Source organism: Bacillus rossius, chromosome 2 (assembly GCF_032445375.1).
Source record: "Bacillus rossius redtenbacheri isolate Brsri chromosome 2, Brsri_v3, whole genome shotgun sequence".
Classification (NCBI taxonomy): domain Eukaryota; kingdom Metazoa; phylum Arthropoda; class Insecta; order Phasmatodea; family Bacillidae; genus Bacillus; species Bacillus rossius.
This window is the reverse complement of record NC_086331.1, coordinates 15,257,267-15,281,456: the sequence shown is the minus strand read 5'-3', so window position 1 is coordinate 15,281,456 and position 24,190 is coordinate 15,257,267. Positions and strand designations below refer to the sequence as shown.

At 36.5% G+C, this 24,190-nt stretch overlaps 2 protein-coding genes across 5 annotated transcripts in view; one reads left to right on the top strand and one right to left on the bottom strand.

Annotated features, from left to right (window-relative positions):
- Nucleotides 1–24,190, bottom strand: part of LOC134529130 (facilitated trehalose transporter Tret1-like) — a 117,229-nt gene that overhangs the window by 70,393 nt on the left and 22,646 nt on the right. Inside the window, exon 1 of one of the 4 annotated variants that reach the window (XM_063362899.1) lies at nt 16,372–16,490. The exons of 2 other annotated variants lie outside the window; for them this stretch is intronic. The gene's annotated coding sequence lies outside the window, so the exon portion shown is untranslated. Of the gene's footprint in view, nt 1–16,297; nt 16,491–24,190 lie in introns of those variants that run through there. One more of the 4 variants, XM_063362898.1, reaches the window with a different exon arrangement.
- LOC134529127 (carotenoid isomerooxygenase) overlaps nt 16,584–24,190 on the top strand; it is a 226,858-nt gene continuing 219,251 nt past the window's right edge. Inside the window, exons 1-2 of the mRNA XM_063362888.1 lie at nt 16,584–16,686; nt 20,211–20,356. Coding sequence (XP_063218958.1) covers nt 20,354–20,356 — 3 coding nt within the window. The 5' untranslated portion in view covers nt 16,584–16,686; nt 20,211–20,353. The remainder of the gene's footprint in view (nt 16,687–20,210; nt 20,357–24,190) is intronic.

Below are 24,190 nucleotides of genomic sequence, written 5' to 3'. Positions count from 1 at the left end.
CTAGGAGTGCTAGTGTCGCGTATTGCACACATTGTCTGTGTTGGTTTGTAAATTGTTTAAATCTTAACTTGACTCTAGTGGTGTATCCCCAATCCTGTTTTTTTACTTTATCTGGTTAGTGAGTGTGTATTTCGCGGCCATTGACATTTGTGTGATGTTTATCGTGTGTAGTAAAAGACAATAAGTACCTATTGAGCAATGCATTATTACCTAAACTTCATATACCCAACAAAGGTTATGGGCCCAATTGTGTCAATCAGTGTGGATTAAGTTCGGTCGACGCGGGAGTACGGATATTATTAACATTTCGCATCGTGGTGTCATGGCGTCAAAAAGTATGTCTTTCGTGAAAAACTGAAAGGTCGGGAAAACTATGATACTTGGAAATTTAATACGAAAGCTTCGTTAAACTTAGAAGACCAGTGGGATTTCGTCCAAGGAAACATCAAGGTAGATGAAGTGAAAGAGAAAAATTTCAAGGCATTAGCCAAGATTTCATTACTGGCAGAGAAGTATTTAATCCACCACATTGAAAAAAGTGAAACATCAATGCAAGCGTGGGACAAGATCCAAATGCTATTTGAAGATTCTGGCCTCACTCGGAAAGTCGGGTTGTTGCGTCGATTAATCTTGACTCGCTTAGATAACTGCAAATAATTTGAAGAGTATGTGAATGAAATAACTTCAACAAACCAATGCCTACGTGATATTAAGTTTGAGATATCTAATGATTGTGCTGGGACTTTATTGCTAGCAGGTTTTCCAGACGAGTACAAACCCATGATAATGGCAGTTGAGTGTTCAGGAATTCCAATTACAGCTGACGCCATTAAAATCAAATTGCTACAAGAAGTAAAATCTAGTTCAAGTCAAGTTCGATCATCCAATAACAATACAGCACACTACAGTAATCGATCGTCATGGAACAACAACAAACAAAACAAACCCCATGCAGCATCTCACGAATGATACAATTGCAACTGGACGGGACATTTTGCTGCAAATTGTCGTGTAAAGTTTAAGGGGAATGAAAGAACGAGAAATAGTGATTTCGACTATTAAACAAACAATGCATTTTTAGCATGTATGCTAACAAACATGGAAAACAGTGACACTGAGTGGTATTTAGATGTGTGTGCATCAGTGCATTAGACAAAAAATAAGTTAGTGAATTGCGTGTCCGAATCTAAGCTCAAAGTCCAAACGGCAAACAACAATCCTCTCACAACAGAATCTGTGGGAAATGTTGATATTGAGTTGTCAGTCAATGAAGAGACCAGCCTCATCACAGCCCACAAGGTGCATCATGCTCCAGACATCGCAGCCAACCTACTCTCAGTGAGTAAAGTCACAAGCAAAGGAAATACTGTGATTTTTCATAAAAATGGTGGTAAAATACCGAACTCAAATGATGAACTGATAGCCTCGGTATCATTGAAAAATGGCATTTACCATTTAGACACAGTGCAGTATCCATGTGTTGATAGAGTGTATGCTGTCATTTTTGGTGAAGGTCTATGGCACCGCAGGTTAGGTCATTTAAACAGAAAAATTCGAACTTGTTAAAATCAATGGCAGATTGAGTGCAGAACCTACAGACAAGCAAGGCCCCATGTGAATTTTGTGTCAAAGGTAAACAATCCCATTTTACATTAAAACAAAGCATCTTTAGAGCAAAGGAACCCTTGGAAATGGTACTTATGGACTTATGTGGCCCCATGGATACAGAATCTATTGGAAGCATGAAGTACATTTTTGTCCTCATAGACAATTATTCTCGGTACACAAATGTGTATTTCCTGATATCAAAGGATCAGGTCTGTGATGTGTTCAAAGAATACTGCGCACTTCTTGAAAACCAGAAGAGTCACAAAATAAACATCTTATGCTCAGATAATGGGACAGATTTCGTAAACAGTGAGTTCTGCAGTTTCCTGAAAATTAGAAACCATTGCACCATCAGAGCTTCACCTCAGCTGAACGGGATGCAATGCGTGCTGATCGGAAAATTGTTGAAAAGGCACGTGCTTATTACAATATGTACGACTGCCAAAAATGTATTGGGCCGAAGCAGTAACCACTTCTGTCCATCTCAACAACAGGAGCTAGCAATTGCCATTGAAGAAAAGATACCAATTGAAGTTTGTTATTCAAGGAAGCCCTAGCTCAGTTACCTCAGGATCTTCGGTTGTGAAGCCATGGCCCAAATTACAAGAGAGAAGAGAAAAAGTGAGACCCCAAATCCGAAAAACTGATATTCATTGGTTATTGTGGTAACACGAAATGTTATCGCCTCATCAATCCAATGACTAAACAAGTGACTATCAGCAGAGATGTTGTGTTCTTAGAGGAAAATATGCTAAACGAAATGCCAGAAATGTTGAGAGAAGGCGAGCCCACCTCACAAATTGCTGGTGAAAATGAACAACTTATCTCTCAAGAACTATAATCTAAGCAGTATAGGGAAATAAATGACTTCGCTGCAGATTCAGACTAAGAGTCTTAAAAGGGGCTCACTAGAAATGATGACCTTGAAGAAACCTCCAATCCTCAACAGTTAAGAAGTTCTCATTGTACCCCAAGGCCTAAAGCTGCCAGTCCAGATTTTTCCACTAACTTCATTGCAGAAAACAACGAGCCCATCACTCCAGAGGAAGCTTTGATAAGTCCACATACCGCAAAGTGGAGGAAGCAAATAATGAAGAACTATCTTCATTTGTTAGAAATGAAACTTTGAGTAGGTAGACTTACCAGATGACGCAAAGTCTCTCAAATCAAAATGGGTGCTCAAAATTAAAAATCCGGACTCCAAGAAACTGTGCTGCAAATTTGAGATATTTGGCACAATTTTTTTTTCAATTCCCTAATATAAACTTTATAGCCCATTGTTAATCCTGATCAAATCTTTCCTACTATAGTCTAGCAACGTTTTCCCAGTGCCGCAACTGATGGCTTGATGTGATTTTGCCAGGCAAGTATTAGCCATCATTTTTCTTCCCGCCTCGAGCCACTGATGCGACCAGTAACAGTGTCCGGCTTCGTGATCAAGATCGCTTTTCTCAGCTGTCTCCCAGGGCAGCCCACTTCCCCGAGCTTGGCTGAGGTTGGCAGCTCTAGACATGCCCCATTTTATGTTCCAGGGCTGTCGGGCATATATCGGCGCCCGGCCTAAGAATTTTCTCACGAGCCAGCAGACTCCTACATCTTTTCCAGGAACTATGCCCAGAACAACGACCTGGGCCATTAACCTCCCTAGGCCGCGAGGACATCTCGCTGGCCGGCGAAAGACCTGTTTTCGATATCCCACGACGATGAGGCGAACTAACTTACCTTAGTTCGGCGCTGGGGCGAGACGTCTTCCATCCGCTACCACACCTCTCTCTAGTTCTCTTTTAGCCCAACAGAGCACGATACAGTTGGGCACATAAGGGCCAGGCTTACGCTAGTCCCCCTCGCGGGATTTTTGCATACTAACCCTGAGTACTTTCTACCTGTTCCCCGACAGAGCGCACTGCTTTCAAAGCGCATTAACCTCCGATGCCCCTTAAGCTAGGCCACCAGCCACCTTCGTTATATTTTTCTTTTGTTAGGTGGGACAAGCTCTCGGCCGCAACCTCCAGCCAATCATAGAATAGTTCCCCCACTTCCTAGGCCTCTGGGCCTCTAGCTTAAGTTCTTTAATATATTGCAGCCCGATGCATTGAATGAGTCATCCTGCTGTCATCACCGTGATCGTATCTCTCCGGTGCTTATCGCCCGCAACTTTATTCGGAAGCAGTCTCACCATGACTAAATTAAGGGTTGTGATCCCTAGAGTCTGGGAGTGATTCCAAGTTTTTTTTTTCTTGTCTGCTAGTCGTTTTAGGTCGGATTACTAGGTAATCTCGTTAGCACGACTCGCGCCTGACTACCGTGATCACTCGTGCAGCTTCAAAGGGAGTGAGTTTCTTCATTTCACCCCCAGAATTGTAAGTGGAAAGTTCAATGCTGTTTTGTCCATGGTTGGCTCTCTATTTAACTTTTGCCCTAACTTCTCGATTCTTGTAGTTTCACAATTTAATTTCTACGCTTGACCACTGGACCTCCTTTTTCGTTTGGTTCCAGTGGGGTCCAAGAGATGGTGCTAGAGCGCAGGGTTTTCTCCGACTCAAGCCCATCCCAGAAGTCAACTAAATTTATGCCTTTTCCTCTGGAATAGATTCTATGAGTATCTCCCACTTCTATTCACTGCCAGTGAACAGTCAACGATCAAATACTGTAAAATCAGAATATATATAGTCCCACACTGGTTGAGCTAACAAATGTTTCAACTTCCTAATTAAATTTATTTATTTTATTATTTGTGAAAACAAGATTTTTAAATTTGTACAATTTATTATCTATTTGTAATTGATAACTTCTAACAGCCACCCCCCCCCCCTTTTCCCAAATTAATTATGATCAGTGTAATTTTGTAATTTCTGAGATTATCACAAGAAAATAATGAAAACAAAAATTAACAATAAATAGGGCAAGCTTTAAGCAAACTTCATTTCTTATTTATTACTTCAAATATGATCCATTTTCCACTTCCCATTGTGAGAAGATAGTCCTTTTTTTTTAATGTTTCACTTTTGTGTACATCTGAGTATACTGTTGTGTCTTTCGCCCACTTAAATAGCTTCCAGGACTTTTATAACAAAATTAATAAAACGTTTTCTTTAACCACACAAGGGCACTAACAGAACCTAAATACAAGGCTAGACTAGCAGTCAAGGGATGTGGACAGAAGCTCGGTATAGACTATGAGAAGACCTTCTCACCGGTGACAATTCACACTTCACTAAGATACCTTTTTGCACTGGCAGTAAAGGAAGATCTAGAGATAGTGCATATTGATGTGAAAACTGCTTATCTATGTGGCAACTTAGATGAAGTCATATATGTGAAACCTCCAGAAGAGCTTGAGAGAAGGCCTCCTGGAAAGTTTTGGCGGCTCAAAAAGACTATGTTTGGACTTAAACAAAGTGGAAGGTGCTGGAATCGTCGTCTAAACCAGTCCTTACAGGGATGGGGCTAAGACAGTTCAAAGCAAATACTTGTGTCTACTTTGAACATACTAACAAAGGTTTCTTCATATGTGCCATATATGTTGACGACCATATAATCTTCACGAATAAACTGCAAATTCAGTGCCAAGTCCAGAGGAAGTTAGAATCGGAATTCTACATGAAAAACTTCGGTCTAATTGAAAATTGTCTAGGTATGAAAATCAGCAGGGAGAAAATGGATAACTCTTCACTGACCAGAGGAACTATATAGACAGCATGCTTCATAAGTTTGGCATGTCGTACTGCAACCCCGTCTCAATCCCAATGGAGGCCCGGACCAACCTTAGGGACCCTTTGCAAAACGGAATGGAATGTGATTATGTCAATATGAATTATGGTAAGACAGTACCATATCAGCAAGCTATTGGCAGACTCCTTTACCTGTCCCAAGTTTCTGGCCCAGACATATATTGTGCCTTTAATTGCTTAAGTCAATATAACAACCACCCACAAAAATGCCATTGGCTTGCTGTCATGAGGGTGTTCAGATACCTGAAAGGGACTAGAGTCTTGAAATTAGTGTTTGATAAAAAAAACGGAACCATGAGTTACTTAACTACAGTAATGCATATTGGGGAAGTGACAATAATAACAGACACTCAATTACTGGCTGCAGCATCAAATTCATGGGTGGACTGGTTTCATGTGCTAGTAAGAAGCAAAGAATGGTTGCCTTGAGCACAGTCGAAGCTGAATACATGGTGTTCAGCTTCACTGTTCAGGAAGTCTTGTGGTTTATAATGTTGTGCGGTGAACTGCAACCCGGACATGGATGCAAGCCATCCATTGTGTATTGTGACATCAAAGGGGCAATACATCTATCTAAAAACAATGTAATCAGCCAAAGATCAAATCATATGAACATGAGATTGAAAGTGATCCCAACCTTTTGAACAAAATCATTACAGGTTATGAGAGTTGGTGTTACGAGTATGACCCAGAAACAAATCCAGTGGAAGACTTCCAACTCCCCCAGACCAAAAAAAAAGAAAGAAAGAAAGACAAGTGAGGTCGAATGTTAAGACGATGATCATTGTCTTTTTTGATGTTCGTGGAATTGTGCACCGGAAATTGGTTTCCCCTGGTCAGACTGTTAACCAGCACTTTTATTTGGACGTTTTGAAGACGTTTGCGAGAGGATGTGTGAAGGAAACGTCCGGAACTTTGGCGATCGGGTGACTAGTTCCTTCATCACGATAACGCCCTCACACATGGCTATTTCGCCTCTCAGGGGTGGTCTGTTGTTCCTCACCCTCCATATTCGCCAGACCTAGCCCCATGCGACTTTATCCTGTTTCCGAGAATGAAGAAAAACCTAAAAAGGAAGCATTTTGGTGATGTTGAGGTGGTAAAAACAGCTTTGCAATGGGCACTTGAGGATGTCAAAGTTGAAGAGTTCCAGAGGGACTTCAAACAGTGGGAAAAAATAAATTACAAATGCATCGCATCTTATGGAGAGTACTTTGAAGGTGACTGAATTTTTTTTGTGAAAACTGCAATAAAAGAATTTTTATGGCAAAAATCAGTTTTTGTGGGTTCCCCCTCATAATCTCATCTCAAATTTTGACAGTACCATTCTTTTCTTGGTGTTTTGTTGTTATGTGGCGAAGTTGATAATGAATGAGATTCATGGTTATTTTACTGGCCATAGTGGAGATATGAGTTATAATACCATTCTGGCCATCTCTTCCTTATCCATTAGGGACTGTTTATTGTATCACCTGTGAATGGTACCATATAATTCCTTATAATAACGACTATTCTGAATTGAATTAGTTTGTATGTAGTGATACAGTAGCCCTTGCTGCACTTCACAGTATGTTTTTTTTTGTAAGGAACAAGTCCACTCTCATCATGATTCTAGCAGTTTGGTATGCTAGTGTTGTAATTACCTCGTTACAATAGGTAAAATAGGGTGAAGTGCAGTATTTCATATCTGGATTACTATTGTACTGAAGAAATTGACTGACCTGTATGGGAAGTTCACTTTTTATTTTGGAATGGAAACAACTTGAGTTATCAGAGATGGTGTATACGACAAGATAGTTCAAATAATTATGTTTAATAAGATTCCGAATGTTAACATGAATAGGAATAAATATTTCAAAATGAAATTCGGCATATAACCACATTTTTGATTTCCCTGTTCCAAAATGCATCCACGAAACTAGTATTAGAATTGTTGTAAATGTCCACATGATCATTTTAAAACATCAAACCAAAATTTTTAACTTTCCTTCAAATAAAAATCCAAGTATGATATAAATTCCAGTGTTGATATTTTGACTAGATTCATATACTTATCGCTTTTAGTGAAGAAAAAATAACATATGATTTTCTGTTCGATGTCCTCAGAATATGGGTAGTTATTCCATTTGAAGTCTAAGTGGAGCCTCATTGCTATATAGTGTGTGTTTACTGCTGTGTTGGTAATGAATGATGAGCTCAAAAGGTTCCCCCCCTTTCTTGCTGGTAATGTGGTATTTATGCTTCCACATCAGTTTACTTTATATTTAGTATTTCTACCAATACTTATATCTACTTAAGTACTTTACGTATACTTCCTGTACTTTTGGATTCGTAAAGACTCAAGCTTAAACAACTAGTTTATTTTTCTCTGCTGCATTAGATATTTCTGTTGCTTGTTGTATGCAAGCTCATGCATTATGATCAATTCCATCGGTCATTATTTATATTTATTTTATAAGTTAAGGTCACTTATTATGTCATCAATATATTTAGATTTCATATAATATATCCATCTTTACTTCGTTTCTAATAAACGAAGCATACTCTTCAAGTCTCACAACCATGACATTTAGATTGGTAATATTTTCTAAATGTGAGTCAGCAGTGCACTCCATGAGCTCTCAGTTGGTATTGGCTAACTCATGAGTTGTACTTATCCTAACAGCAGAAATGTATTGTGTTAAATCTTGTTCGATTTTATCCACCTGGGTTGTAAATTGTTGGGCGGTATTCATATTACGCTCAGTAAGTTCTAATTTTATAGTAACCTGACTAACTAGGACACATTCCTTAATTTCCACTCTACCACCACAGTACTAGGCGTTAAATTATTTTATTCGTGGAAATCATTAAGCTATATTTATTATTTTTAGCACGTGGCATTTCACTGGCAACTGTTAAAGCATTTCGGACACTTCTATACTTGAAATAATATTAGCTGTAATCATTAACACTTAGACTCCTTCCAAAAGTACAGTTTTTCGCTGTTCTGCACTTTCGCGGTACAGCTCGGTGCTGCAGAGCTAAATTGTGGTAAATGGTAACGTTCACATTGAGTGGCATCCATTCTGCATGGGGTTTCGAGAATGACCACCAGCACCTCAACACACTGCGTGGCGAGAATGCCACTCAACATTAATAAATGTTTCACGAAGATGACAAAAAAATCGCGCAAACAATATGCTTCATTATTTTTTAACATTATGCCATTTAACATTTATGACCAGCACAAACGGTAATAGTCAATAGACACAGAAATACTGATAAATAGTTATGAGCTGTGACAAGTAAGTCATTCAAAGATCGCTATAAAAATGTGAAACTTAAGAACAGTAATGGGGGTGGTGAGTGTTTTGTGGGTTACCGAGTGTTGCTACTGGCAAAACCAATGATGAGCTGTAATATAATTTACTTGCAGAGAGTCCTTAAATAGCTTCGTGCCAATGAAAACTGTATCGAAGCTATGATGTCATAATGTCACTGATTTGATTCACCATGAACCCTGAATGTGCCCTTACAACAAAGAGCACTAGCAATAACCCCTTCCGAATCCCTACATTGTTGGTTTATGGACACTTTTTTGGAACACAGTTATAGTCTCTGTCGTACAGCAATCATTTTTTATTTTGTTTATGTGTTCTATGAAACATTTACTGAAACAAAAAATATCCTATAACATTTATATGCTTAGGTAACATCGAATGATGAAGCACTAAATATTGTTGTTTAAGGGTCTACAACAGAACTTAAATAACATTTTTGCTAGCAATAGTTGGCATTTGATGTTAGCCAGCAGTTAAAGCAAATAAATAAAATAAAATTAATGCTTTTCATGCCTATATAATGCATTCCTCAAAGGTATTTTAACAGTCCAGAAACATAAATTGACAAGCAACTTAATTATTTTGTGTTTTATTAAATGTGGAGGCACATTGTTCAATTTGGGAACAGAAGGTATCATAATCAAAGAGACATACTATACTAGCAATGCCAATCATTATTGCGAATGTTTCTGTGAAGTTACATGCCAGTTATTTCCTCCTTCCCCCTCCCCTTCCCGACCCACTTTAAGTTGTTCAAGAAAACTATCCTAATCCCAATACTGAAATTCATCTTGCAAGTGTTAAGAAGTCAGATGTAAGTCAGGTTTTAACAATATTAGAATGGAAGACATGAAATGTTCAATATCTGTATTTACTCATTTTCACTATGGTTAGTGATCATTATTCTCTTCTGTCTATTTTAAGCCCAACAACGTGACCATAAAATATGTCAGATCTTAGGCTACAGTGATATGTCATTATCATGCAAGCATTTACTTATGTTATTGAATACAGTAGAGGGATGGATCACAGTAATGCTCACTCTTCCATGCTTACATTTCCCGAGACACAAAACAATCACTCTTCGTTCTTGTAGGTTTTTTTGTTTTGTTTTAGGGCACCTGATTCCCCAACCTGTTTCTGCGACGAATATTATTAATGAACTTGTATATAATTTTAAAAAAAGCTTAGTAAATTATTGAAAATCCTAAGCCAGGCATTACCAGTAATTTTTTGACTATAAATAACTCAAAATATTAATACTTTATATATTGACATTACAGCTACACTTGCACACATGGCAGAGATCAATTAAAGGAATTTTACATCACATAAGAGGTAGACATGTCCTTTATAATGATATTTTTTGGGCATCAGTACCTATGGAACAACATTTTATTCTTTTTGAATAACTACTCAAGAAGTTGCAACATCACCATTCTCATGTCAATACCAACAAACATTTGTTCGTGAATCCTTCTATAAAATGCCCTGTGTTCATTGTTAGGAAAAATTGGTTATTCAAGTTTTCTGAAAGATGGGTTCCATATAAAGTATCATAGAACCGAAATCGAATTGAAATCCTTTTCAGGGGCTATGAACTAAAATTTATTGCATATACATTTTCAGAGCACCCTAGCTCGACTGTTTTATTGTCAACTGAAAAATGAAGAGGATTTCACTGTTGACAGTAATGGTTTAAACAATGCTTTCAACAAATTCATGATGTTAGCTTTTTGCATTGGGGCTTACATGTTTTGACATAACAAAAATTTAGTTCTTTGTACAGATGAAAGAACAGAGTTTAAGAGCAATTTTGGCTCATCGCATGGAGGATGAATGCTAGTAATACATTGAGCAGCAGGAGCAAATTCCCAGAAAGGCACAAAAGGAAGATACATCAATAGTTTTAGTTTTTATTTTTGGTTTCATTATCTGTTTCGACACATTTTCACTTTGGTTAGTGATAATATTTATATTTTATCAATTTTACCCGAACAAAAGGTCCATGAATGATGTAAGCTTTAAGGCTACAGTTGACGTCGTCCGGCCGAAGGCCGCCTTAAGCCCGACCTGCAACCACCAGCATCTGACCTCGCTAACGGAACGCACCCCTAGGCAAACCAACCGGAGTCAGGCAAGCCTCCCAACTTTAAAGTAAAACTGTTGCCACAGCACTTAACCGCCATACCGCTTGACCCCCACATCTAATTATTAGACGCCACTCACCAGTGATTTTTATATAATTTCTTAACCCCATCTGGGGAATTGCGACGCAGGAGTGCCCGGGTCACTCCCGCTGGAACGTGTTAATCTATGAGCGTGAGTGTCCCCCTTGCAGCCTTCCGCCTTAATCAAGTGTAGTGTTATGTCTACCAAATTAGGCCTCCACATTTTTACGCATAAGCAATCACTAGAGTAGTCAACAAGTGACGAACAGTCTCTAGCATGATTTTGGGTTTTCAAACATAATTTTACGTAAATTTCATTAGCATAATTATTATAGGCCTTCTGTCGCCTAATTTATCTATAACTAATTATTAATATAATTTGTGTACAATCATAACTTACTCATGTTTCATATTTCTCGAATAACGGCACTTTAGGAACCTTGGCGCGAGAGAGCGCTCACCCCTTCCCTTGCGCCAGGGCCAGACGCCAGTACCCCGCGACTCGCGAACCGGGGTGGACATAGTGTTCCACGGGGAGCTACATTTTTGTCTTCACTGGAATGTTCATTCTGGTAACTATTAACTCATCGTCCTAAGCCCTTTTCTTAACTATCCCCCGTGTCCTTATACAGTGCAGAGCTTAGCCCGGCTGCTTCATGTCTTGCTCACGTGTGACTTAGACCCACAGTGTAGTCACTTCACGGCACGGGCTGACTCCCGAAGACTCAGAACTTTATTTAATGTGTCAGGTACACGAATGCCGATATCAACTGCGTAACAGACTTGTTCGCTAAATTTAATTCGGACCGCAGCTCACACAGGTGAGCCCGGCCTCCGCTCGGCTTGTAATTTATGGGATTGGCCGCCTCCAATCGCCACCCCAACCGAGACTGGCGTTAGGGTATCACGTAGGAAGCAGTGCCTTTCAAACTACGTAGTTTTACAGTGTAATGTGTCGTGTAACTTCCTTTGTAAGGTATCGTGTAACTTCATTTGTAACATGTTGTGTCACTCTGTATGTGATTGCAAACATTCGTACAGTGCAGGCTATGCCCGATCAGTGCACGCTGCGCAATTAAAAGACGTCTCAGAAAACCCGTGTACATTATTTGTAGTAAGTACCGCCGACGATCCTAGTAGACCACGCAAGGGGCGAAACACCCACAACCACATCATGGTTAGAGCAGCTAGCCTGCCGCCCACCCGGAGAAACACCTAAACGCCACATATCTGCTAGGACACCCGCCCGGTCTTGAGCACGAGACACCAGGCGACGGCAAGACAAAACATAGCACAGTTAACCAAGCAATGGCGTCTAAAAACTGTAAAAGCAAAACGAAAATATCTCACCCAACTTCAAACACTAAATTTTTAGCTCAATGAGGAAATATGGAATTATTAGCTCAATTCAAGAAGCGACAATTAATCTATCCTGTAGAAGCACCTGAAACATAATTTTCTCTGAGGCATGAGTTACTGTTAATCAGACCTGAAGGTTGACAGTATCAACAAGTTATGATAGAGAGTACTATTTGAGGAATTTGCACGAAAGAAAACTTGGAATGGCTTCATCTATAGAAATCTGGAAGTGTTGTTATAAACGTGCATCATGTTAGAGGTTGAAAATTTATTTGGCAACAATTCTTTTCCATAAGTGACAGTGTATAATTAAAAGGTTTTATATAAACTTCGAAAGATAATACCTACAAAGGCTTATACATACTGTTCATGTATAATTGTAGATGTATACAGCAGGTTGGTTTATAAATGTTTCAGTAAATAATTTAACAGTTTAAAATACGAGGGCTATCCAGGAAATAATTGACACTTTAAATGAATTGGGCAAGGGGAGGGGCTACCACAGCTGTCTTGGTGTTTGGACATTCTCTCAATTAGTGAACATCCAGCTGCAATAGGGTGAGGTTTATGTTGCTTCTGATTAGTGAATTGTGTATTTTTAAAATGTGTGGTGCAATAGAAAATTCCATCAGCTGTGAAGTGCGATTGGTGTTCAGGTTTTTGTTATTAGAAAATAACAAGCCATTTGAAATTCATCGAAAACTTTGTAAAGTGTATGGAAACAATGTAATAAGTGAAGGCAGAGTGAGACAGAGGTGCATTATGTTAAAAAAATGGTAGCACTAATGATCACGACGAAGACCTAAGTGGCCATCAAATATCATGTCTGATGAACTGGTGCCAAAAATGAATGAGAAAATTTGTGAAAACCGCCACTGTACGATTTCAGAGCTCTCGTTATAGTTATCTCAAATTTCACGAAATTCGTCACATAAAATCGTAAAATACAAGTTAGGCTACCATAAATTTTGTGCTAGATAGGCATCAAAATTCTTGTCGGAAGACCACAAAAAACAGTGTGTGGTGGCATCGATGATTTTTTTAGAGACCTAAAATATAATAAACTCCATAATAACTCAATAAACTACAATGAATTAATCTAAAAAACTAAACATTATGTATTAATTGTAAACACTTTTAGCATATGTAATTATGATATGAATAAGGTATACATAAAAATTCACCCATATATGGAGGACTAAGTGAAATTACAAACCTTATATGCTCAATAGCAATTACTGAATTTAATATTAACAAGAAACAAATACTTTGTGTAATTTGTAATGTACAGAAATAAGTACGAACGTATAAAAGTTGGTTACTCCCTTCTTGATTTTGGGCAATTTCTTTGTTTTTGTTCCAAACTGTATGTTAGTTTTAGCCCTCATAGTATAAAACTCAATCAGAAAATTTTCAGAAACTTTAGCATCCCACATATCACAGATAATGGATCTGAGTTTACAAGAATATAATTTTCTAATTTCTAAATAAAGTTAGATATTCTGCTTGAGTAATAGCACCCTACTATGCAGTGACACATAAATTAGTAGATACAAAGAGTGCAAACCCTCGAAATTGCCTTAAAGGCAGCTGTGTCAAAACGTGATACTGACAATGCCATAACCATTTTTCTTATGACTTACTGCAGCACAAAGCTAAAATAGTACATTTAGAAGCTCTAAGCTAAAGCACTACAAAAACTGTGAAAAATATACAAGATTAAAGAAACTCTTTATACAACAGTTAAATTTTATGTTGTAGGTCTTACTTAAGATATATGCCAATAATATCTCCAATTGTACATACTTTGTATTACAATTTAATATTTTTCAAAAACCTTTCAAAATAGCTAAACATGGAATTAAAGCTCTTAAAGCAATTGTCCATTTTCCAATGCTTACTAATTACAAAAATAACAAAAAAAACAGATATCCTACATAGGTAGGTACTGTATTAGATATTATTACATTTTTTTAAAATTTATGATTGAGCTTTCAATCTTCCTGACAAGGTCACTAAATACAAAAGAAACCACAAACTTCAGGAGTATTGTGAAAGTTATTGGTCAGGGCATAGATTAAGGGACCTCGAAAAGCGATCTCGGGAAACCATGAAAAAAATAAGTACGGGGAACTGATTGGCTCTCTGTTTCTCCAGAATTTAAGCAAAGGCTTATCCAAAAAAGAAGAAATATTTAGAGTGCAGTAGGCCACTTGCTCCTTTTATAATCACCATTTACATTGCACTAAATTAAGATTTCCAGGAAAGACTGAGACAAACATTTGTGAATACAAAGACTACCTCCATTTTTATTACAGATGTATTTGCCACTATATTTTCGTCCAGTTGCTTACCACTGTGCCACAACTCTTTTTTATGACAATTTTTCAAATCAATTTCATTTTAGTCATACAGGTAAACTTATCATTATTTTTTGTATTTTTGGAATATTTTTATTCGTAATTTTTAACCAGCGAATCTGAAACATTTCCAGATTTGCTGATGAATTAATTTTATCGACAATTAGATACGGAAACCCAGAAAACAATTTGGAAATATGAATCAGTATTAATTTTCTCAACCAAACCTATGCAAAATTGGTTCAGGTCAAATATGTTATGAAAATTTTCCCAATACACTTCAAAAACTATAGAAACTGTAAATACATAAAATTTTTGTTAAAATACTTAGGTTACATTCAGGCTAATGTTTCCTTCAAACTGTTAATTAGACAAAACTGCACTACTGTCTTAATATGTAGCCTATATTTTACAATAAATTAAACTATTCTTTTAAACTCTAATGCATTAAGGTAAACACTTTTAGCATATGTAATTACAATATGAATTAGATATGCATAAAAATTCACCCAGATATGGAGGACTAATTGAAATAAATTACAAACATTAAATACTACTCAATATCAATAACTGAATTGAATATTTGCAAGAAAATACTTTATGCAATTTGTAATGTACAGAAATAAATAAGAATGTATTAAAAATCTTACTACTGTAATAAATTAATGTATCCATATTTTTTTTTACATAGGTACCTATTGCATGTAGTAGGCCTGGTTGTAATTTGATGAGTTTGTGTGATTCACACAAAAAGTTCAATAATAAAATCTGCAAATATAAAAGCTCAAAACATAGAAAATGTTGCAGTGCATATTTTCGGGTAGTGAGAATTTTAAACATATATTTTATACACAAATTTCTTCTTCACATATAACATCTAAATATATGTATCATTAATAAACCTTTTCAAATTCTTAACTGTACTTGTGATATTTTGCAAAAAAAATTCTTCTGATTTTAATTGTGTCTTAAAGTAACTCAAGCTATCATAAAATTGTTTTTATCAGGGCCACCGGACGAAATCAAGGGACCAGTGATAAATAATTTTCCCTCGTCCCTCCCTATTATTTTATGTACACATTTTCAAACAGCTTGGTTAAAAATAATAAATTTCTTGTGAATTCTATTAGCAATACACTTTAAATTTTTGTCCTATGAGTGTAAATTCAAACGTGTGTGTGTATATATATTAAAACTGACCTGGGACCCTCCCTGATGCCTGCGCCCCAGGAATTTTGCCCTCATCCTGTATTTTTTTATCCACTGCCTCTCGACAGCCATGGTATTGTCTATATAATTATCCTTATAGTAAATATACCGACTAAAATATGGGGGGAAACCCCTATTAAAGTACGATTTTATAATCAAAAACCACAAATCTTTGTTTTAACTGTTTAGCTATCAAAAAATAGATCTATCACTATCATTTCAAAAGTAATTTTCTTATATGTTTGCTAGAGCTGTATATTTGGGCGAAAATACTTGAATGAATATTATTGTCAACAGCCAAAAATGTTTGCTATTGTTTGTCTGTGATTTTATTGTGGGTCGTCCTAGTCCCCTAGACATTGTTACCTTTAGGAGTGGGTGGGGGGTTGGGGGGAGAGAATGGAATGTGTGCTCGCAGTATAACAGTGGAAATAATAGCTGCTGCATCACTTGAGAACTCTATTTCTTTCAATTTTAAGGTTTCAGTATTTCACTTAAAAATTATTCACATTTACATTTTAGTTATACATACTCACCAAAACTTGACTCAGGAGGAGTTGAAATACAAATTCTCTTTTGAAATTATATACAGACCAGGAATGCTTCCTACCTGCGTCAATTTGTATCATCGTCTGGTAAAGTGTTGGCACTTGCAATCAAGGAGTTATAAATCGATTCCATTAGTTAAAATTTTTATTGCCCATTTAGAAAACGATATTTTTTAAGGAACACACGTTAGTAGTCTTTGCTACTTATAGTATGAATAGGAATGCAGCTGATAAGGGCTATTACCAAAATGTTATTTTTGAGGTTGGCCAACCTGTTCATGTTTATGATTTCGTTTGATATTGTTTTTACAACGCGCCTTTCTGCCTATTGTATGAGCGTTGTTTGTATTTGAATGTTTATTAGATCTGATATGAAGGTATGTTGAGTGAAAGATGTAATGAAATATAATATTCGGTTAGTTTATTTATGTTGAAAACTCTAGCTGGTTAAAAAAAAAATGTTTTTTTTTTTTTTTTTTAATAATCTTATTGTGTTAACATAACATTTTTACGAGGTTTAATTTCAATTTTGGTAATTGCTCCTTATTGCATATTCAGTTTATATCGAAGTATCATAATTATTGGTGTTTTCATAATTAAATATTCTTTGTTTATGCTACAGTTTCGCATTACTAATGCTGGAATCACAATGCCCCGACGGCCCCGACACGACAGGCCCGACAAGTTCAATAGCCAATGAAATACAAGCTCGCCGTGACGTCAGCCCGACAAAACACGCACCCCGACGGCCCGCAAGGAATAGATTCTATTTCTTATTTCGTCGTGTCGGGGCCCGACAGAAAAGAAAACCGCAACGGAAAGGAAACAGCACAGAACTAAATTTCAAAAATATTTACCTACTTGGTAAATCTTTTTGCTGAAAAGTGAAATTTCGTTTTACGTGTGAGGAATTGAAAAATTTGTATCTTGCCTTAGTCTGTTTGTATAAACATAAACAAAACAGATATCATCGTGTTTATGGTTAAAGACGTTATTTTAGAATCCATCTTTTAATTTTTCGTTTCTTTTATATTCTTCGCACAGCTAACATCAGGAGTATTTTTCTGTCCCTCACTGACATATATTTATCTTGTTTCCTTGTAACTATAATAAACTACTCTTTGTTTTACAAATTAAATTAACCTTACTTCGTATCGCAGACGACTAAATGTTTTTTTTTGCACTTCAACTGTCAATAATAAATAAAAGAGCCTACTTTGTTTTTAGCGCTTTCTATAATGCATTTTAATTGTAGTATTTAGCTTGGCACGATTTGCCGAAGGCCAAATTGAAAATCGTCGGGTTATTTTTGTCGTGGTATTGTGACCCTACGCTTTTCAATCTGTCGTGCTGAGATGCTGCACGACAGTTTGTCGGGCCTGTCGTGTCGGACCCGTCGGGGCATTGTGATTCCAGCTTAATACGTTTTAACTGCTTACTATTTTAATACGTAATATGCAATGGGATACGTGTTAATTGTACCTTATTGTGTATGCGTTGTATTTTAACATACAATTTTAAAGTAAGGAAAATAATTTGATGTGTTTGTGATGCAAAGTTTTATAATTACGGAAAAACATGTTATTTCGAAAATATGTATTAAACTGTGAGGAATATTAACTGAATCTGAATACTTGCCTAATTGATCCCTTAGCTAAGGGATCCACTAGAAATGCATCGTAGTGTACGCGGCCATCTTTACGATGCTTCCGAATTTTCACAAAGGATGCATCGGCATTCCTACATGTGTCTACCAAACCTGAGATTTCTAGGGATGCGACACTCGCATCTACAGATGCGTTCCTGCATCCATTACCATCAGAATCGTGTTTCATTTAGTTTGTATATAATAATTTGTTTAAAATGTTATAAGTGGTAACTTGAATAGAGACAAGTAAAAAGTTGATAAAAATTACCTGTAGGCAAACTTAAATTTACAGGGGTATTTAATGCTCATTATAAGTGTTTTTAATATTTTGGAATTCATAACAAAATGTTTATTTTGATGGCTGATATTTATAACATCCACATTACATTAAGTTTTTTTAATTATCATTATTTATGTTTTGGTGAAAATAATAGAAATCAGGACTGAAAATAGCTACGTGTTCATTAGTATGACCAACTGTCAACAGGTGGTGCTAACAGTAAAAGTATTCGGATACTATCCCTCCATTAGAAATGCATCCTTAAATTTATTGCTGTATTTGCTAAGAGATGTCAGGATATGTGTGGATGCATCCCTATGTATTCTGATACAGCAATTGTTCTGTGTGATACATCCAATTATATTTTAATGTAAAATATGTTAAAGTAAGCAATTTAATGTGTATTATTTGAAACTGTATGATTACCAAAATAATCTTTTATTTTAAAGATATTGGTATAAACTGCATCTGTGATAAGGAACATAGGGGAATAGTCTAGATCCCAATACCATAACAATATTGATGATGTCACTAACATGATGGCACTAGCATCATTACCACCCTTATAGTCTTATGGGACAAGTGTGGAAGTAGGGGAGTTTTATGCAGGGAGTATTGACATCATTTTTTGGACAAAATACATAATAACCTCCAGTTTTGACCTTGACACTGATTGTAACTTGCATAAAGCTTAAACAGTGTCTTATTTTCGAGAACAGTGCAGACAGAGGAAGCATGCTTTTTCCCTTTTTTTTTTTTTTGCAGGAAAGAGATATTTTGTACTTGTACGAATCTCATTCTCATACTTTTTCCTAGACTTTCATGGTCATGATTAGATAATAGATTATAAGGAAAAAAAGAATTATGTGCATATTTAATTTGTTATTGTTTTATTGAATTTTTGTATAACTTGACTTATTCAATATCCATGTGCAAATTTAAACACACAAAATTGTTTTCAGTGGATACCATAAACTAAACTTCCTGCGCAGTGTTTGAACACCACTGTGCTGCGATCACATCGTTTCAGCCAGTGGACTAGTTTTCGGAAGCCCGCCAAATTCAAATTCTCTCGCTCCTGTTCGCGCCTGTAATCTTGCAGAATTTTGTTCCTGGACATATGTTCCTTACCTGTATATAAACAAAAAAATTACATTGCTAACATTTTTCAGGAGAAATTGTGAATGTGTATTGTGGTTTGCAGCATTCGTAATATAAAATATAGATTACAAATATTTTATTCACCAATTTCAGTGATCATTCTCATGATTTTCAAAGTGAAATGTGATGAGTCCCCATGATGTATATAGTGAGTGATAACTAAAATAAATAAAATTTCATTGTAAGGTTTTAGGATTTTATGTTGCAATTTCAGCACAAACTATTTTTGTCCTTGAAGTGTTACATACTGTTGATTATTATAAAGTTTGGTTAGCCATAGGTAGAGATGCGGAAATTTCGCGGATTCATTTAGTTGCAAGCTAGAATGCAAACCTTCACACACTCGCACTGTGTTCATGATTGGCACGCAGTTGTTTGGACACGCCCGTCTACGACCGTGAGCCAATGATGCCCAGCTAGGAGAGAAGTAAGCGAATCAGGTAGTGCCAAATAACAAGGATAAAAATGTTCTCGCTAAGAAATCAACCAATGGGAAAGTAAACATGGGTCGAGCACACCTATAACTTTGAATTCTATCCTGAGGCCAGAGGAATCCGCGAAATTTCCGGGTCTCTAGCCATAGGTATCCCTACGAGAGTTTCATGTGCCAAATGGAGCACTAATTCTTTTTGACTTTATCTTGTATGCACAGCGGTGTGATGTAAAACGTACCTCCTTTTTTTTTTTGCATCAATAATTTGTTGCCACCTTACATTTTTAAGTTGTCATGTAAAACAAATAATTTATAGCAGTTGCTTATTGTAAATTTGTAATGGATTTTATATCTCACCAATGTTTATTTGTGTTTACAGCTTGCAGGAACACGAATTAAAAATATACATAGCATAATAGAAGCCATTTTTTGCTGTGTGGGAGGTTGTATTCTTTTACTGCACCATGATGCAGAGGACACTTTCTTTCCGCCACATGAAGTTCTAAGTAGGAACAAGATTATATGGTGAGTGGGATGAAACCAAAACAACACTGGAAAGCATGTCACTGCACCAGGTATCACTGAAGTGCAATTAATACATCACATAGCACTGAAATGGAACTTAAATCATGAAATTATTCAGCAACTTAGATTACAAAAATTGTAATCTTAATGTATTAAATTCAATAAATGTAGTTAATCAGAATGAAGTGCATAACAAAATGAATCATCTGAATGGACTACAAAAATATTAATTTTTATTTTTTGTGAGCTTGCATCTGTTGTTAGTACTTAACTTATTTTTTATATTTCTGATGTTAGTACATTTCTCAACTATTTAAACACTTAGGAATTCATTTGTTATTCCAAATCGTTAGGCCCTAAACATGCGTATTAAAAATAATTCTAGTAAAAATGACACTTTTTGGTGAAATAATTATTAAGAAATAACCTAGTGGTTGGAAAATACACTACATTCATAAATACAAAGATTTCATAAAAAATAAAATAAAGCAAAATCTCTTGTTTTAAAAATTAAATTATCTAGTTAGCTCACCTCTCTTTTGATTTTATAATGTAGGCCTGTACATGGAAATTCATGCAAAGTCCTTATGTTGTTAATCATTGACAAATATTAAAATCAGTTTGTGCCAGTAGCAACCTTCAAAAATACATGTTTCTTCACTCAACTATGTGTACCTGCATGTTATTATGCTTTATGTGGAAGTTATGATTACAATCAAACTGTGTGTAAGCACTGTGGAAACTTTCTTTGGGGCAGAGCAAAGGTTAATTGTTAACTTTGAAAGTAATGTTTCTCAGACTTGTCTTACTAGTCTTCAAACATAGCAGTTACGTAACTTTGATATCAGCTTTGCAATCGTGACTAGCAATTACAGTGTGTGATTAGCAAAGTTATACTTTTTTAGGCGTGTTGAGGGTGAAATTTTTGTATGCAATGGAAATGCGATGGTCTGTGCACGTACCATGCTGCGGAAGTTAAATAGGTTGAAGTCTAATGTGCTTGGACGTTTCTGCTATACCTGCAAGCTGACAGCATGTGGCTGCGTTTACTTGTATATATTTGCTTTTGTGGAAATCAGGGGACGTACAAGTGTATCTGTGTCAAATAAATCACTGTGATGACATAACTATTCTGTAATACATTTTATAAACTTTTAATAGTCACAAAGGAAATAATCAGAAATTTAAAATACCTTAGAATGTTGGAATTACTGTACACCATTGATAATCAAAGCAAGTAGAATGTCTGTTTAGCTCATTGTTTAAGTTTGTGGTTTTTAACTTAAAGTTTCCATAATCATAATATGTCACCGGAGAGTTTAATTTTTACTTTTTCTTATATAACATAAACTGTAAAACTGTTTTGACCAGGACACTTTTTATGGTTTTTGGGTCGTAGGTAGGTTATAGGTTAAGATATTCAATTATAACCTTTACCATTAAATTAAGTGTGTTTCATTTATAACATCTTACTCTTATTTAACCTCTTTAAATGTTACCAAACAGAAAAAAAATAAACAAACGTGTCTGGGTCAACCATGTTAACCCGGACACTACCATAAATAACATTACAAAGTACAAACAAGAAACTAACCTTCTTCGCCCGCACTCGGACAGGCTTGTACGTAAAGCAAGCCGTTTACTTTTTTTTGACGGGTTTCAGGCTGAATAATAAAAACCAGCTTGTACCATACATAAAAATCAAATTTTAATGGATATAAATAAAACATAATGTTAGGAAACAACTAAAACTGCAGTTTTGATTGACAATATAGCCTTTAAAAGAGAGTTTAAATTCTAAGCACAACAAGCGGTCGTTCTTGTAGTTAAAAGTTGGCAGTGCGAGATTGCGCTCAACTTGGTCGTAATTGATGACACTTTTGTCCTCCAGCTCCACCCACTTAAAAACAATCTTTTTTTACGTCCATGTTTCAAGCAAACGGCATGAAGAGTCCATCAGGAACAATTTCTTCCACCAGCCCCACAGAGTGTACACTTCTTTTGCTAGCAAATTTCACCAACAACCAGTCCCCATCACTTGGGTCCTTGAAGACAAGTTTGCCATGAGGAGGTCCTTCAATGTCCAATACATGGAACTCGTCAGAAGAGTCTTTCAGCGAGAAGTGCCCTTCCTCACTAGATGAAGACAGTTTCCGCTGCCGCTTTCGAATCTTCTTCCCCTCTTTGTTTGGCTTTGTAGGCTTCGATCTTATATCGCTGGACGAACATTTCAGATCACCAACCTCGATGTCTTGAGCAGAAATGCTGAGTCCTGGAGCAACATTGACTTTTTCCTTCCTCTTGGGTATGTTGTCACAGTGTTATTGAGGAGATAGACAAAAAGGCAATTACTACCTCTCCTACTAGCTGCCTTGGCTTCTTAAGTAGGGGAATCCTCAACTTGGCATTCTGGTTTCTTTACAGTTTCCTCAAAACTTGTTCAGCATCAAGTAGACTGATCCACAGGCACGAAACCCAGCTTCTAAGTTTTTTTTTTCTGATTAGGCGATATCGCCTCGTAGAGGTTTTGAGGAGAGGTGGTAACAACTGCTTGGGAAGAAAGCTCAGTCTGCGGTCTGCTTGCAGTTTCCATTCTAGGATAATCTGTCTCCAAGATTCCTTCAACGACCTAAAAAAGGCTACGTCGAGGGATTGCAAGAAGTATGATGCATTTGCCTGAACAATAACAAATCTGATTTTGTTTGACTCACAGACTTTCAGTATGTCTTCAGAGAAGTGTATTGACAACTTTGTCTCCTTCACAAGACTTTGCCCAAGGCAAAACAATGGTTTTAAAAAAGTACAAAAAGTATCCTCGTCAAACCATCCAGATTTTTACCGGTTGTAACGAGCCCCAGGTGGGCCTCCTGACACCCAAGTGTCATACATTCTTTATGCCTTATAACAGACATAAGTTGGCAATAATACCCCACTTGCCGTTCCGGCAAACATGAGGAAGATACAGCTTTTCGAGCTGTTCAGAATCTGCTCTGGGTATTTTGTACCCTGTTTAAAAATACATTTTGATGAGCCAGGATTATCACTCAGGTTGCTTTCAATGTAGGTTAGTATGTTGGCTGGGTGCATGTTGCCAATAGTCAGTTTAAGGTTTTCAAAGTATTTTGAAACTCATCATGGCTGATCGTTGCTCGCCTATGGATGATATTTCTTTCTACTCATGCGTAGTCTGAGATCGGGATTTCTGGACCAAAGTCAGTTAACCCATTCTTTTCCAGGGAAGTTGTTCTTAAAAAACAGGCACCTGACAGCCTTCCTTCTCAAAATACATTTTCACGACAAGGTGTATGTAGAGTCGAGTGAAAGGAAACCTTCATTCTGCTACCTTAGCTGTGTGTGAAGCAAAAACCTGTTCTTCAGCTTCTGCTAATATCAGTTTTTTGCCATAAGGACCTTTGTATTTTTCAGAAATATGATCACTTAAAGTTTACTTTGGTAAAGAATATTTCTTAGCAGCAGCTCTAAGTGATATTTTTGTCTTTGATTTCTTGAATGACTTTTTGTAATAGTTCATGTCATTCACTTATTTTCACTCATTGAACACTCACTAATGTCACTAACAGTAATAAGTTTATTAAATAAAACTTAAAAACAAGACTCAGGTAAATGCAGGTAACAAACAGACACTCCAATAACCTCTAAATGTCAATTTTTTGGTATTTGGCAGAAAGTGTGCTAGCAAACATGAGTAGGCCTAGTGTTCACAGTGCTGAATTTCATTCAGCCGAAGTGTCAGTGTCAAAAATGGATTAACTTTTCCTCAAAAATTTTTTCCCAGCTTAGCAAAATACGCTTTCAACTATCAAAATGTTGTTT